Raw genomic sequence first — 17,016 nt, 5'->3', positions numbered from 1 at the left:
CTGATCCCCCCTGACCCCTCCTGATCCCCCCTGACCCCTCCTGATCCCTCCCTGACCCCTCCTGATCCCCTCCTGACCCCTCCTGATCCCGCTGACCCCTCCTGATCCCCCCTGACCCCTCCTGATCCCCCCTGACCCCTCCTGATCCCCCCTGACCCCTCCTGATCCCCCTGACCCCTCCTGATCCCCCCTGACCCCTCCTGATCCCCCTGACCCCTCCTGATCCCCCTGACCCTCCTGATCCCCCCTGACCCCTCCTGATACCCCTGACCCCTCCTGATCCCCCTGACCCCTCCTGATACCCCTGACCCCTCCTGATCCCCCCTGACCCCTCCTGATCCCCCTGACCCCTCCTGATTCCCCTGACCCCTCCTGATCCCCCCTGACCCCTCCTGATCCCCCCTGACCCCTCCTGATCCCCCCTGACCCCTCCTGATCCCCCCTGACCTCTTCTGATCCCCCCTGACCCCTTCTGATCGCCCTGATCCCCGATTTCCCCTGACCTCCCTGATCCCCCTGACTCCCCCTGATCCCCTATCTCCCCTAATCCCCTGATCCCCCCCTGATCTCCCTGACCCCCATGACCCCCTGACCCCCTGACCCCACCTTAACCCCCCCCCCTTGATCTCACCTTACCCCTCTATCCCCATGATTTCTCTGACCCTCATTATCCCCCCCCCCCCCCACCAACCCGCCATGATACACGGCAGGAAACATGTTTTGTGTTAACTTTGAGTATGTATCTGGCAGCTCCGAGCTGTTTGTCCCACACCTCGTGTTAAAGGCGAATGTTTACATGTCATCACAATAACGTCGACCAAACGAATTACCCTCATTCCCCGGTCACTGCTGGGCGCTTACGACTCAGCCAGATGAACAATGTGGTTCTCTACCTTGTCGAAATGAGTATGAAATGCGCCTTGGGTACGCACAGCGACTATAAGAAACATTGCCGGCACAACCGTGGACATCTTCAAGAGGAAACTGGACTGTTTTCTAAGAGAAGTTCCGGACCAACCGGGCTGTGGTGGGGGTATGTGGGCCTGCGGGCCGCTCCAAGCAACAGCCTTGTGGACCAAACTGTCACAAGTCAACGCTGGCCTCGGGCCGGGCTTGGGGAGTAGAACAACTCCCAGAACCCCATCAACCAGGTATCAAGCACATTTTCTGGCTTAGTCGCAAAAGGGCGGCACTTGATACCTGGTTGATGGGGTTCTGGGAGTTGTTCTACTCCCCAAGCCCGGCTCGAGGCCAGGCTGGACTTGTGAGAGTTTGGTCCACGCGGCTCATAGTGCTGGGAGAACACAGCCCGTCCTCCTGTTCTGGTAGTACTTATAGGAAGCAGGAGGACCATAGTACATATACCGACGTATAACGCAGTTAGAAAGTAGAAATCGGTACTATTGAATTTGGGCAAACTGGAAGACGATTTTCTACTTAAGTTGCAAAGACAAGCTTAACTAACCTAAACTTCCTAGGACTAGTATAGCACATGTGTGTGCTATACTAGGCCTAGGAATATTTGTTTTTAGCCTCTTTTTTGGACTATAAAAGTGAATAGTACAAAATTATACAATTACTTAGTACGTCAATGTTTGTACTATGGTGCACACAGTTACAAAAAGTACAGTCTAAACAGTAGGATGGGTTGGAGAATCGTATTCCAGTCGTAGGATATCCACCTCGGTGGGTGCCTTCTCCCGCTCATCCTTACGGAATAGAGAACATCATTGTCTAGTTATCAAAATAGTGTTTTCTGAGAAGCAAGGGTAACCTGCTGTTGCCCACCCTAGGCTCATACCCAGTTGGTGATGAGGGAAATTCAGGGCCTCGGGCGTCCCCTTTTTTATACAAATTAAGGATAATGTGAAGTCATCAGTGTAAGAACGAGTTTCAGGAATGTGTAGCAGAGCTGATTCTCATTCTCTCCTCTCTCTCTCTCTCTCTCTCTCTCTCTCTCTCTCTCTGTCTCTGTCTCTGTCTCTCTCTCTGTCTCTCTCTCTGTCTCTCTCTCTGTCTCTCTCTCTGTCTCTCTCTGTCTCTCTCTGTCTCTCTCTGTCTCTGTCTGTCTCTCTCTCTCTCTCTCTCTCTCTCTCTCTCTCTCTCTCTCTCTCTCTCTCTCTCTCTCTCTGTCTCTGTCTCTCTCTCTCTCTGTCTCTCTCTCTGTCTCTCTCTCTGTCTCTCTCTCTCTCTCTCTCTCTCTCTCTCTGTCTCTCTCTGTCTCTCTCTGTCTCTCTCTGTCTCTCTCTGTCTCTCTCTGTCTCTCTCTGTCTCTCTCTGTCTCTGTCTGTCTCTCTCTCTCTCTCTCTCTCTCTCTCTCTCTCTCTCTCTCTCTCTCTCTCTCTCTCTCTCTCTCTCTCTCTGTCTCTGTCTCTCTCTCTCTCTGTCTCTCTCTCTGTCTCTCTCTCTCTCTCTCTCTCTCTCTCTGTCTCTCTCTGTCTCTCTCTGTCTCTCTCTGTCTCTCTCTGTCTCTCTCTGTCTCTGTCTCTGTCTCTGTCTCTGTCTCTCTCTCTCTCTCTCTCTCTCTCTCTCTCTCTCTCTCTCTCTCTCTCTCTCTCTCTCTCTCTCTCTCTCTCTCTCTCTCTCTCTCTCTCTCTCTCTCCCTCTCCCCTCATCCTTTGTTCCTCCACTCCTGGTCCGCTATCCTTCCCTCTAGGTCTCCACCTCACCACCTCGGCCAATTCAATTTCTTTATTATGCACCCCATACCCATCCCATGGGCGGTGGTGTAGAGGATTACAGGGGCACATTATCGGTTCAGGAACTGAACCCTCTAGTTCGTTTAGCTAAGCAAATAACAATCTTTTGACGCTAATTACAAAATTATTAATGCTATATATACATGTACACGTACTCATACATACATGTGCATATATATAAGTATACATATATACATACATATTTAATCACTCACACAAATACACACATCAATAATGTTTTGTGTGGCAAGTGATTCAGCAAGAGGCTCCCAACAGTCACTATACAAGGGAATCATCAGGAGAAAGCGCCAAGCCATTACGACTATATAGCGCCAGGAAGGGGTCAGGATAAGGACTTGAAATGAGATCTTCAAGGTGGTGCCTTGTCACTATACAAGTCACCACCTCGCAGTTCTCCCGGAGTGTGGTCGTGTTTCCCACACCTGACCATTCAACAAAGCTCGTTTCCTGTTTGTTAAACCCGAATGTATTGTTTGAATGTATTACCTTAGGAATGAAAATACTCTGGAGCTCTTCTCGAGAGTTTATGAAGAAAATACTCTTCATAAACAATGAAGAAATAATTAGGAACCTGACAATCTCAGATGCTTCATAATCAGACCTCACAATCACTGACGCTCAAACTAACATAAATATTCGAAATATGTCCAAAAGAATCAGCAAGCGGAAAGGGGTATTCGATAAATTTCATTTAAGCAAAAAGAGGATCGACTGGGAAAAATATAGAAAGAACTTGGAAATATCCAATTGAAACCCGTCTTAAGAACTTAGAAATATCCAATTGAAACCCGTCTTAAGAACTTAGAAATATCCAATTGAAACCCGTCTTAATTAACAAAACTCCCATGGAAGAAATGTAATAATTGACAGAAGTGAACCAATTCTACTTGAAATATGGCTCTTTGCGGAAGATCAGGAGGAGGACCAACTTGGGGAACGCGGACACCACACAATGAAGAAAATAACTGAAATTCTTCAGCAGAAACAAATATCCCAAGAAAAAAATTTGGATTTAAACAGGGAGATTGAATAGACCAGAAGCTGAAGCAATCATACCAAATTGAGAAAATGTAATGGAACAGAAATCTCATCAAAAGATATCAAACATATATATCATATTTTTTACGTGTGCAAAATCATAACTCTCCTCCAGTTTTGAACCTATACATACTAGTGATGGTTCATACACAGGACGACAAATTAGCAAAATCCTAAGAGAGCGGTATGAGGCTATGTTTACCACCTCAATAAACACGAAAGTTGAAGAACCAATCATCTTCGTAAACAATATCTAAACCTGCAAATATAACAGCTACGACGAGCACGGCATACTTACAAAGAGAAGTTAACAATGCCCATGCACTCACCCCTGGGTTCCGACTCGTGGAATACCATATTTGTATAGAAATGTAAAGTAGCAGTAGCACGAGCGCTCGCTGTAATGTAACTTATTAAGCAGATATAGCTCAACTACGCTAGGAAGGCAGTTAAGCATTGGCTCAAAACCATAAACTGGTCACACTAACAACACACTATTAAAGTTTTTTGGGCGAGTGAATAAGATTAAGATCTCCAGTTGTTTGGAGAACAATGAACTTGACAGATCAGATCAACATGGATTTAGAGCGGGAAGTTACTGCTTTATTCAACTTCTCGACCACTAACAAAATCACGAAAGCAGTAAAAGGAAAACAATATACAGGTGTGTATACTTGTATATTGGTGTACACACCAATATACAGGTGTGTATACTTGTATATTGGTGTACACACCAATATACAAGTATACTCGCACTTTGCGCGCATTTGATAAATGTGACCATGGAGCGATATCACAGGTAAAATCGGGAGATTGATATTCAATTTCGTGTCAAACAGAATACATCGAGCAACAGTCTACCAAACAAAATAAAAGTCTGAGCAGAGTTAAAGCTCTGTAAGCCAAGGCCAAGTCTTTCATCACCGCCTTTTCCCAATTATCATGTCGGACATATACACAAATAAGTCACAGGTTCGTTTCGTCCTTTGCAGAAAATACAAAAATCAGGAGGAAAATTACTTCTGTAAAAGACATTGGCAAGCTGGAAGCCGAAGGTCAGGTCACAATTTTGCACAATAACAACATACTGGAGTGAATGATGTCATAGGAAATGCAGAATAATCAGTGAAGAGTAGAGATGCCATAGGCACAATCACAGAACACTGTATGAACATCAGAGGTTCACGGTTGTTCAATATCTCTCCTGCAAGTATGATAAATATTGATGGAACAAAAGTGAACGTGTTCAAGTAAAAAATTACGTACAGCTCTTCATGGAGTCCCGGACCAACTGTGATGTTGCCCCCAAGCAAACAGCCTGTTGGACCAGGTTACCTCAAATCTAGCTTGGCCCCACCTGCAGGCTTGGGCAGTTGATCACTCCCAGAACCCTTTCCAGACACACTGAAGATAAAATGGTTGAACACGTTTGTTTCTTGAGACTCGTAACCATCTGCACCAACAGGATAGGTGGGTGGGCGTTTGTTGCTAAGGTTAGCGCCAGGCAAGCACATCCACATGGCAAAACTGGAAGGTCGCACGACCTGTATTGAGTGCTTCATCCCCTACTAATGAGAGGAACCATCGGACAACAGCACCGTCACAAGGTAGCTGAGAAAAGATTATAAGACCAAGTGGGTGAGAGGACTCTGGTACAAGGCAGCCGCTGCCCTCAGTCACTATGGCGGTAAAGGAGGTAATCGAGGGAGAGAAACTATAAGATGGACGCCTCCGTCTTGGATACAAGTACACCTTGTATCCAAGGGAAACGGGGGACCTACCAGAAATATGGAAGACTGCTAATGTAGTACCAATATACAAAAACGGTGACAGACAAGAGGCACTGAACTACAGGCCAGTGTCCTTAACTTGTATACCATGCAAGGTGATGGAGAAGATTGTGAGAAAAAACCTAGTAACACATCTGCAGAGAAGAGACTTCGTGACAACCCATCAACATGGGTTCAGGGAGGGTAAATCTTGCCTTACAGGATTGATAGAATTCTACGATCAGGTGACAAAGATTAAACAAGAAAGAGAAGGGTGGGCGGACTGCATTTTTTTGGACTGTCGGAAAGCCTTTGATACAGTACCTCATAAAAGGTTGATGCATAAGCTGGAGAAACAGGCAGGAGTAACTGGTAGGGCGCTCCAGTGGATAAGGGAGTACCTAAACAATAGGAAGCAGAGAGTTACAGTGAGGGGTGAGACCTCAGACTGGCGTGAAGTCACCAGTGGAGTCCCACAGGGCTCTGTACTTGGACCTATCCTGTTTCTGATATACGTAAATGATCTCCCAGAGGGTATAGACTCATTCCTCTCAATGTTTGCTGACGACGCCAAAATTATGAGAAGGATTAAGACAGAGGAGGACAGCTTGAGGCTTCAAGAAGACCTGGACAAGCTGCAGGAATGGTCGAACAAATGGCTGTTAGAGTTTAATCCAAGCAAATGTAATGTAATGAAGATAGGGGTAGGAAGCAGGAGACCAGATACAAGGTATCACTTGGGAGATGAAATACTTCAAGAGTCCGAGAGAGAGAAAGACCTGGGGGTTGATATCACGCCAGACCTGTCCCCTGAAGCTCATATCAAGAGGATAACAGCAGCAGCATATGCCAGGTTGGCTAACATAAGAACGGCCTTTAGAAACTTGTGTAAGGAATCTTTCAGAACGTTATATAACACATATGTCAGACCAATCCTGGAGTATGCGGCACCAGCATGGAGTCCATATCTAGTCAAGCATAAGACTAAAATGGAAAAGGTTCAAAGGTTTGCCACCAGACTAGTACCCGAGCTGAGAGGTATGAGCTACGAGGAGAGACTACGGGAATTAAACCTCACTTCGTTGGAAGACAGAAGAGTTAGGGGGACATGATCACCACATTCAAGATCCTCAAGGGAATCGACAGGGTCGATAAAGACAGGCTGTTTAACACAAGGGGCACACGCACTAGGGGACACAGGTGGAAACTGAGTGCCCAAATGAGCCACAGAGATATTAGAAAGAACTTTTTTAGTGTCAGAGTGGTTGACAAATGGAATGCATTAGGAAGTGATGTGGTGGAGGCTGACTCCATACACAGTTTCAAGTGTAGATATGATAGAGCCCAATAGGCTCAGGAACCTGTACACCTGTTGATTGACAGTTGAGAGGCGGGACCAAAGAGCCAGAGCTCAACCCCCGCAAGCACAACTAGGTGAGTACAACTAGGTGAGTACCTGGGGAGTCGGGAAGCCAGCGACACCCGAGAACTGTAGAAACTGTTCAGCGAGGGAAGGCACCGACGGAACCCTACTTGGGAGAGACTGTCCACCATGACATGTCATATACATGTTGTATAATATATACTTCACAGTATCAGTCAGGAAAACATTAATTGTCAATTATATTGCACTTACAAGATTTTTCCACTTTGCATTCACAATAAACCGGAAGTTTAAAGATGGGCAAATGTTCATCTCATTGTTGACGATGTTGAGACAGTTAAGTTCCGGCTGTCTGGGTACAAGTGACAGGATGAAACACGGTAAATACATAGTGTTAAAGTGATGTCTTTATAGTGATGAAGTCACCACATAAAATAAACAAGTCTCTCAAGTGTCAACGGGCAATTTTCTCTGGTGCAGTAAAACTCCGTTTTCTTTCGTGTTGTCGTGTATTGAATGGTTCTCCAGGGAAGCTCCCGTCTGTTATTAAAGCGTTAACAGCTGCTTATAAGCGACCTCTTTATCTTCTTGCTCTATCAACAGTTTGTCCTCAATGGTCGAACGTATTTTAAGTTGACTATTTTAATCTTTGCAGTAAAGTCAATGGTTTACATAGTTCATGAGGCGGGCACAATGTATCTAGCAACGGGGATAATAATATTGGAACTCAAGAGCAGCAGGGGTTGACATCTGGGGAAGTAACCTTTGTTATAAAGCTGGGGACCATTGTTGGGCGTCCTGGGTTGGGGGCGTCCTGGGTGAGGGTTGGAGGCGTCCTGGGCGAGGGTTGGGGGCGTCCTGGGCGAGGGTTGGAGGCGTCCTGGGCGAGGGTTGGGGGCGTCCTGGGTGAGGGTTGGAGGCGTCCTGGGCGAGGGTTGGAGGCGTCCTGGGCGAGGGTTGGAGGCGTCCTGGGCGAGGGTTGGGGGCGTCCTGGGTGAGGGTTGGAGGCGTCCTGGGCGAGGGTTGGGGGCGTCCTGTGCGAGGGTTGGAGGCGTCCTGGGCGAGGGTTGGGGGCGTCCTGGGTGAGGGTTGGAGGCGTCCTGGGTGAGGGTTGGAGGCGTCCTGGGCGAGGGTTGGGGGCGTCCTGGGTGAGGGTTGGAGGCGTCCTGGGCGAGGGTTGGGGGCGTCCTGGGTGAGGGTTGGAGGCGTCCTGGGCGAGGGTTGGGGGCGTCCTGGGTGAGGGTTGGAGGCGTCCTGGGCGAGGGTTGGGGGCGTCCTGGGTGAGGGTTGAAGGCGTCCTGGGCGAGGGTTGGGGGCGTCCTGGGCGAGGGTTCAGGTATTCCTTTACGGTGTCGTCTTGAGTGGTGGTCATGGCGTGGCCTCTTGGCCAACGTGGGTGACACACATTTGTAAGAGAGAATGTGTGTGTACTCACCTAATTGTGCTTGCGGGGGTTGAGCTCTGGCTCTTTGGTCCCGCCTATGTGTGTGTGTGTGTGTGTGTGTGTGTGTGTGTGTGTGTGTGTGTGTGTGTGTGTGTGTGTGTGTGTGTGTGTGTTTGTGTGTGCGCGTGTGTGTGTGTGCGCGTGTGTGTGTGTGCGCGTGTGTGTTTGCGGGGGTTGAGCTCTGGCTCTTTGGTCCCGCCTCGCAACCGTCAATCAATTGGGGAACGGATCCCTGAGCTTTTTAAGCTCTACCATATCTACATTTGAAACTGTGTATGGAGTCAGCCTCCACCACATTACTGCCTAATCCATTCCACCTGTTAACTACTCTGACACTGAAAAAGATTTTTCATATCTCTCTGTGACTCATTTAGGTACTCAGCTTCCACCTGTGTCCCCTTGTGCGTGTACCACCCGTGTTAAATAATCCATCCTTGTCCACCCTATCAATTCCCCTGAGAATTTTGAATGTTGTGATCATGTCTCCCAGAGCTCTTCTGTCTTCCAGCGACGTGAGGTGCAGTTCACGTAGCCTTTCCTCGTAACTCATGCCTCTTAGTTCTGGGACTAGTCTAGTGGCATATCTCTGAACATTTTCCAGCTTCGTCTTGTGCTTGACAAGGTACGGGCTCCATGCTGGAGCCGCATACTCCAGGATTGGCCTTACATATGTGGTATACAAGGTTCTGAAGGATTCCTTACACAGGTTCCTGAATGTTGTGCTGATGTTAGCCAGCCTCGCATACGCCGCCGATATAATTCTTTTGATGTGGTCTTCAGGAGACAGGTTTGGTGTGATATCAACTCCTAGTGTTTTCTCTCTGTTCGTTTCGTGAAGGACTTCATCTCCCATTCCGTATCCATTGTCTGGCCTACTATTTCCTCCGCCTAGTTTCATTACCTTACATTTACTTGGGTTGAACTTTAGTAGCCATTTGTTGGCCCATTCATTCAGTTTGTTTAGGTCATCTTGTAGCTTCATACTATTTTGTTCTGTCTTAAGCCTACTCATAATTTTTGTATCATCAGCAAACATTGAGAAGAACGATTCTATACCCTCTGGGAGATCATTTACATTTATCAGAAACAGTATGGGTCCAAGGACTGATCCCTGGTGACGGAAGGGACTCCACTTTTGACGCCTCGCCAGTCTGAGGCCTCACCCTTCACAGTGACTCGCTGTCTTCTGTTGCTTAGGTAACCGCCTTATCCAGTGGAGTACCTTCCCTTTCACTCCTGCCTGCATCTTCAACTTGTGCACTAGTCTCTTATGTGGTATTGTTTTAAAGGCTTTCTGGCAATCCAAGAATATGCAGTCTGCCCACCACTCTCTATCTTGCCTGATTTTTGTTGCCTGGTCATAGAATTCAATGAATCCTGTGAGGCATGATCTGCCATCCCTGAACCCATGCTGATGCTGTGTTACAAAGTTCTTTCGCTCCAGATGTTCCACTAGATTCTGTGTTTTACATTCACAGTTACATTCTGTGACATTGACATTCTGAGTTACATTCTAGTTTTTCGCACAATCTTCTCCATCAACTTGCATGGTATGCAAGTTACGGACACTGGCCTGTAGTTCAGTGCCTCCTATCTATCCCCCTTCTTCTATATCGGGACTACATTAGCCGTCTGCCAAATTTTTGGCAGTTCACCTGTCAGTGGTAGTTTGCTCCTGTCAGTTTTTGGCAGTATGCGTGCGTGCGTGCGCGCGCATGTTGGAGTTTAGGTTTGGGTGGAGTTGGCCCTTCATGTCGATGAGTTCTTTCTCAGCTTACGTATTGCATCTCAGCTTTTCAACGGAACTATTTTGCCTGCCTCCAGGCAAAATAGTTCCGTTGAAAAAATAGTTCCTCCAGGCCTCCGGAACTATTTTGCCTGCCTCTAATATGTGGAGTTACTTCAGAGTGCAGACCAGGAACCAGTCCCCTCCAATAATTTCCAAGTATAAACGACTGTGCATATATCATTTGCGATCTGGAGAATGCCGATTCAAACATTTTAAACAGTCCCACTAATTTAGATGAATTATCAAGTGGATTCTGCCAGTAAAAGACCTCAGGGCGCTCTCCAAGTCAGCAGCTTCTCCAGCTTTGAATGGGGTTGTTAGTGTGCAACAATATTCCACCCTAGAGAGTAGTTAGTCTTAAAAACTATCATCATTGGTCTGGTATATCCCTACTTTATTGTGTACATTAAAAAGTACAGTCTTCCGACATGATTACTCACAAATCATTTATATATTGCTTATTCTTTCAATAGTGTGATTTGACTTGAGTTCTATGTCGTTTGTATTTTAATATTTTTGTGTTTTCATGGTACAGGAGCTGGACCTTGGCTGCATTAACACCTGCTGTGGCTCATTAAAAGATCTGATTAACACCAGTTTGAAGGGTTGCTGTGTACTCTATATTGTCTACTCTCATGAAAATCCTGACGCCATCTGCAAATGATGACACAGTACCGTCTACACAGTATATAGCACTATAGCACACAGTAAACAGTACTCTAGTACACCTTATATAGCACTATAGCACACAGTATACAGTACTGTAGTGCACATTATACAGTATTGTAGTACACAGTATACAATACTGAAGTTCACGGTATGCAGTACTGTAGTATACAGTACTGTAGTATACATTACTGAAGTATACAGTACTGTAGAACACAGTATACAGTACTCTAGTACACAGTATACTGTACTCTAGTACACAGTACTCTAGTACACTCTAGTACACTAGATATGATAGAGCCCAGTAGGCTCAGGAATCTGTACACCAGTTGATTGACAGTTGAGAGGCGGGACCAAAGAGCCGAAGCTCAACCCCCGCAAGCACAACTAGGCGAGTACAGTTGTATAGTACACAGTATTATAGGTTTTATACGTTATGTCCGGAATGAGGATGAGGACGTACAGAACAATTACCTTGGAGCACTGAGCGTGTCAGTATGGACGAGTCACATCGTACACTGAGAGTTATATTTGTTACGAAATTATAAATCCTACTTTGGTAGTAATTCCTTTCGTAATTATTTTGTTAGCGAGCACTATGGTGATATTTATCAAAGGAACAAATCCACAAGGGCCGTGACGAGGATTCGAACCATAGGATTTTATCAAAGGATATAAAGGATATTTATTTTATCAAACCAAAGAACCAAAGGATTTTTTGAAATCTTTGTATATTACAGCAGTGTTTTGCTCGTCTTCCATGGCACTTAAGGTAATGTCGTGGTAGTTTAAGAGTTGAGAGAGGCTGGAGCGCCCTGTTCTGAACCCGTGTTGTCCAGGGTTATGTGGAGACTGACGCGGTGTGTTCTGGGTTCGTGCCTCCTGGCGCTCTTTCAAGGATTTTGATGTCATCTTCTTGAGGTTATCTTGAGATGATTTCGGGGCTTCGCCTCCCCGCGGCTCGGTCCTCGACCAGGCCTCCTCTTTGTTACATATCCCCAGGAAGCAGCCCGTAGCAGCTGTCCCAGGTACCTATTTACTGCTAAGTGAACAGATGCATCAGGGTGAAAGAAACTCAGCCCATTACTTTCCGCCTCCACCGGGGATCGAACCCCGGAACCCCATGACTACGAATACGAAGCGCTATCCACTCAGCTGTCAGGCCCCTGGTCATGTTAGTGGTACTGGGCTTGAATTATTTGCACATGCTCTACTACCTCCTTTGTGAAGTGGCCGCGATCTCCGTTTTATGTATGTCAGGCTTAAGTATTACGTACGTTATATGTCGTATATCATATAATACGTCAAATGATATACGTATGTCAGTATATGATACTGACGTAAGTACGTACGTCAGTATCTAGGCTCCGGGTCCAAGTGATGTATAGGGCCTCTGAGAGTTATGTTTGGCACTTTTTTATTTTTTTGCAGGGATATTCCAGCGCGGGCCCTAAGCCTCTACACTTTTTGATGAATAGAAAATTCTAGAAAAGTGCTCGGTACCGAGTGCTTGGGCATGCTGTTTGGCTACTTTGAAGTCCAGTGGGTTTGGGGTGACGTACGGTATATGGGTCGATGTTGGTGTCACATTCGTGAAGAACATGTCTGGATCATTCATCTTCAGTGTCTTCACAGGGCTTACTGAGAACACAAGTGTATTTTACTCTCAGTATTTCACGCATTTCTCTCTCATCGTCTGTTAAAGTTCCATCACCCCCTCACAACGGGCTAGGCGTAGTTTTTGGTCTAGATTTTGCATAGGAGAAAAACTATTTTGGGTTTTCCCCTCTATTTCACGGGGGGAAATACGCCTTTTGCCCCTTGCCTCTCATGGAGTCAGTATAATTGTTGCAACTTTAGCTTTATCGTTTCTGTTTCTCTACACAACTTTCTTTGCTGATGATATATGTTTACAGGCTGCCTCTGACCCTAGAATGCAAGTTCTGCTCGACGCTTTTGCTACTAGAGCTGAGGAATGTGGCCTCCTTATCTCTGTACAGAAAACTCGTGCCATCATTCCATGTGGTATTCCACCAGCCAATTATCATATAGATGGGCGAGCACTTGAGAACTGCGAGTCTTACAGATACCTTGGTGTCCCCATTAACGACCCTGGGTACCTCTCTTCTCTCAAGAGGAAACTTTGGGAGAGATTAAAGCCCTTGCGGGTCTTTGTTGGTGTCAATCATGGACTTAACGTGAGACTTGCTAGAATGTTTTATGTATCATTTATACGCTCTGTGATTGACTACAATGCTCTACATCTCACACTGTATACTGACAAAGAGCTGAAATCTCTTGAAACCTTGCAAAATGAAGCTATGCGTCTCATCCTTGGGGCTCCAAAGTCCACGAGAATAGTTAATATGAGAGCAGAGTTAAAATTACCTACCATAAGTGAGAGAATTTTGTCTATTATCACAGTTTTCGGCGTGAAGGCATTGAGTAGATCTAGACAACACATGAAGTTTCAAGCTAAACTTTCTAATATGCTGCACTCACCTGAGGTCTATAGAAGAAGAACGAAATCTGATTATGTATTTTGGTTCTACAAGGTAGCCAACTCCATCAAAATATTAAATATGTACCCAACTCAATTAATGATTAATCAACCAATTACTCCATGGAATAACTGGGATCTATCTTTTTTGTAAATGCGCCCAAGAAAGATAGTGTGTACTCTACATTATTAAAACAGTTAACACTGAAAAGCATCACTGAGAGTACTCAGAGTATGGGTAACGATGTGTATCAGTGCTATACCGACGGCTCTGTAGAAGAAGGTGGACGATGTGCCGGATGTGCATGTAACATATTTGAACAATCTTCTCTCGTACATACAGCAATGAAACGCGTCAATGACTGGGCAAGTACAACTCAAACCGAACTTGCAGGCATATACCTTGCCACTGAATTTTTAAAAGACAAAGGCAGTGGACTTATATACTGTGACTCGCAGAGTGCACTCCTGGCACTGAATGCACATAGTAGTGACACCCAGAAAATAGTCAGTGATATTCGAAAGAATGTTTTAGCTGCTAAAGAAAACAGATTTGAAATTAAATTCCTATGGATACCATCACATGTTGGCATATCAAGGCATGACACTGTTGATATGCTTGCTAAGACAGCCTGCAGAAAACCAGTGGTAGAAATTGATATGGGTGTTTCATTAGCAGTGACAAAGAGAATACTTAAACAAATATCTAATGAAGATCTCACCGATCTAACAAATTCACAAAGACCTGAAAGTTGTAGCATTAAATATTATGATAGATATCGTGAGGAGACATTCACATATGGGACTAATAGAACAAGAACCCGGCAATGTGATGTTATAGTGGCCAGAATACGCCTGGGATATAGACGTAACTGGCAGCTTTCTCAAAACCCAAATGTCGAGTACACAATGTGTCAACTTTGTGAAAGAGAAAACATGCACTCTCTTGAACATTATATTGTAGAATGTCCCATACTGACTGACTTTCGCCCTCCTGGGCTAAGGTATGCTGAACTCTGTAATTACTATATGAGTACTGGAACATTTGGTGATATATTGGACTTGTACCCTAGATTGACCATGTAATGTATCAATTATACAATGTATATTTATTATGTAACTATATAACCTGAGCTTGAAAAAGCATCTTAATCACCTTCAGTGATAAGTGCTTAATTGCACAGTAGTTTCTCTATCAGCTATCTCACCCTGTCAGAGTAAGAGAGACAAATGTATGTGAATTCATGTGTGTGTGTATATATATATATATATATATATATATATATATATATATATATATATATATATATATATATATATATATATATATATATATATATGTACGTATGTATATGTATGTGTATAAAATATAAATGGAAGTAAATAAGTAATTATCAATAGTATAAATGGAAGCTGATCAGAAATACATTTCATCTTTATAAATGCACATTAATGACACTATGTAAAAGACACATCAACCACTTTATGTAGGGCATACGTAGATCTGTGTATCTATGTATTTACGTATGTAGGTTAGCTTAGCATTTTAAAAGCTCTGAATCACCTTCTGTGGTTGAGTGTTCAATAAACCCCTGAACTATATGTTTAACACATCTCTAACCCTGTCCATGGAGGACAGAAGAAAATGTATATATGCTGGTTAGCATTGTAAATGTGTGGCCACGTCTGTGGTAGAAAATAATAATAATAAAAAAACTCAATCTACTGGTTTACAGATTCGTGAGCTTGTCGAGCTCTTTCATATCTACATTTGAAACTGTGTATGGAGTCAGCCTCCACCACATCACTGCCTAATCCATTCCATTTACTACCTACTCTTGCCACTGCAAAAGTTCTTTCTATTGTCTCTGTGGCTCATTTGGGTACTAAGTTTTGTAGTCCTTCTGTGTCGTAACACACCCGGGTGGCCTTTACGTTTGGTTATAACTTTTCGGAAACTTGAGCACCTGCAGTAACAAGGAAGTTCTTCTCCTTTGAGGAAGAAATATTTTTCAGACATTTTGCGAGCTTCAAGAAGATTTAATGATCCTCATAGCAAATCCAGTTTGTTGACTTGTCATTCCTTGTTTTCTTAAAGCAGCTGGACGATTGACCCATTAAGTAATTGCAATTGAAAATCACAATTGACAATTTCAATAATTTGGGTACTCTACACTTTGTCCTCATTTCGTACAAGACCTAAGTTAGCCATAGTTGTTTATTTGAACTCAACTATGTAGATATTCTTCCAAAGTGTAGGTGGAGACTCTATATAGAGCACAGTGTGAGTGAGAGCCTGTTTGTTGCCCTCTGGTGTGTAAGGCTTTAATATTTTGTTCAATTTGTGTGTTACGAATTACATATCTGACACTTTTCTTTCCAAACAACGCGGGAAATTCATTTAGATGTGGTGGTGGCAACAGTGTGGCGGGGGTGCCACGTGTCACTGTGGGGTTTATTGTATTTCTAAATTAAATGTCAATCATAATGATTCATTCTTTTATCTGTTGTGAAACACTGTGAGATCCTTGGTTGTGTTTCCACTCTGAATATCTTGTATGTCCCGAGATATTTAATGTTATGCACTAGCACAACTGTGTGTACTCACCTAATTGTGCTTGCGGGGGTTGAGCTTTGGCTCTTTGGTCCCGCCTCTCAACTATCAATCAACTGGTGTACAGATTCCTGAGCCTACTGGGCTCTATCATACCTACATTTGAAACTGTGTATGGAGTCAGCCTCCACCACATCACTTCCTAGTGCATTCCATTTATTAACTACTCTGACACTGAAAAAATTCTTTCTAACGTCTCTGTGGCTCATCTGGGTACTAAGTTTCCACCTGTGTCCCCTTGTTCGTGTCCCACCCGTGCTGAAGAGTTTGTCTTTGTCCACCCTGTCAATTCCCCTGAGAATTTTGTAGGTGGTTATCATGTCTCCCCTTACTCTTCTGTTTTCCAGGGATGTGAGGTTCAGCTCCTTTAGCCTTTCCTCGTAGCTCAATCCTCTCAGTTCCGGGACGAGCCTGGTGGCATACCGCTGAATCTTCTCTAACTTTGTCTTGTGTTTAACTAGGTATGGACTCCAGGCTGGAGCTGCATACTCCAGGATTGGTCTTACATAAGTGGTATACAGGGTTCTGAAAGATTCCTTACACAAGTTTCTGAAGGCAGTTCTTATGTTGGCCAGTCTAGCATATGCCGCTGATGATATTCTTTTGATGTGGGCCTCTGGGGACAGGTTCGGTGTGATATCAACCCCCAGATCCTTCTCTCTATTTGATTCTTGCAGGATTTCCCCTCCCAGATGATACCTTGTGTTCAGCCTCCTGCTCCCTTCGCCTAATTTCATCACCTTACACTTTCCAGAGTTGAACTTCAGCAGCCATTTTCTAGACCATTCCTCCAGTTTATCCAGGTCATCCTGTAGTCTCTGTCTATCTTCATCCGTCTTGATTCTTCTCATAATTTTTGCATCATCAGCAAACATCGAGAGGAATGAGTCTATACCCTCTGGAAGATCGTTCACATATATTAGGAACAGGATGGGTCCAAGTACTGAGCCCTGTGGGACTCCGCTGGTGACATCTCGCCACTCTGATGTCTTCCCCCTCACCGTTACTCGCTGTTTCCTGTTGCTTAAGTACTCCCTTATCCACTGGAGCACCTTCCCTTTTACTCCTGCCTGTTGCTCCAACTTTTTTAAC

At 44.7% G+C, this 17,016-nt stretch overlaps 1 protein-coding gene across 1 annotated transcript; it reads right to left on the bottom strand.

Annotated features, from left to right (window-relative positions):
- Positions 1 to 7,638: 7,638 nt before the first annotated feature.
- LOC138368325 (basic salivary proline-rich protein 3-like) lies at positions 7,639 to 8,283 on the bottom strand. The gene has a single exon (XM_069330850.1). The coding sequence runs from the start codon at positions 8,281 to 8,283 to the stop codon at positions 7,639 to 7,641; it is 645 nt and encodes a 214-aa protein (XP_069186951.1).
- Between the last annotated feature and the right edge of the window lie 8,733 nt (positions 8,284 to 17,016).

The sequence above is a fragment of the Procambarus clarkii genome, chromosome 25 (genome assembly GCF_040958095.1).
Source record: "Procambarus clarkii isolate CNS0578487 chromosome 25, FALCON_Pclarkii_2.0, whole genome shotgun sequence".
In the NCBI taxonomy this organism is placed as follows: domain Eukaryota; kingdom Metazoa; phylum Arthropoda; class Malacostraca; order Decapoda; family Cambaridae; genus Procambarus; species Procambarus clarkii.
Note: the sequence above shows the minus strand (reverse complement) of the source record. Positions and strands in the feature narration are given on the sequence as shown.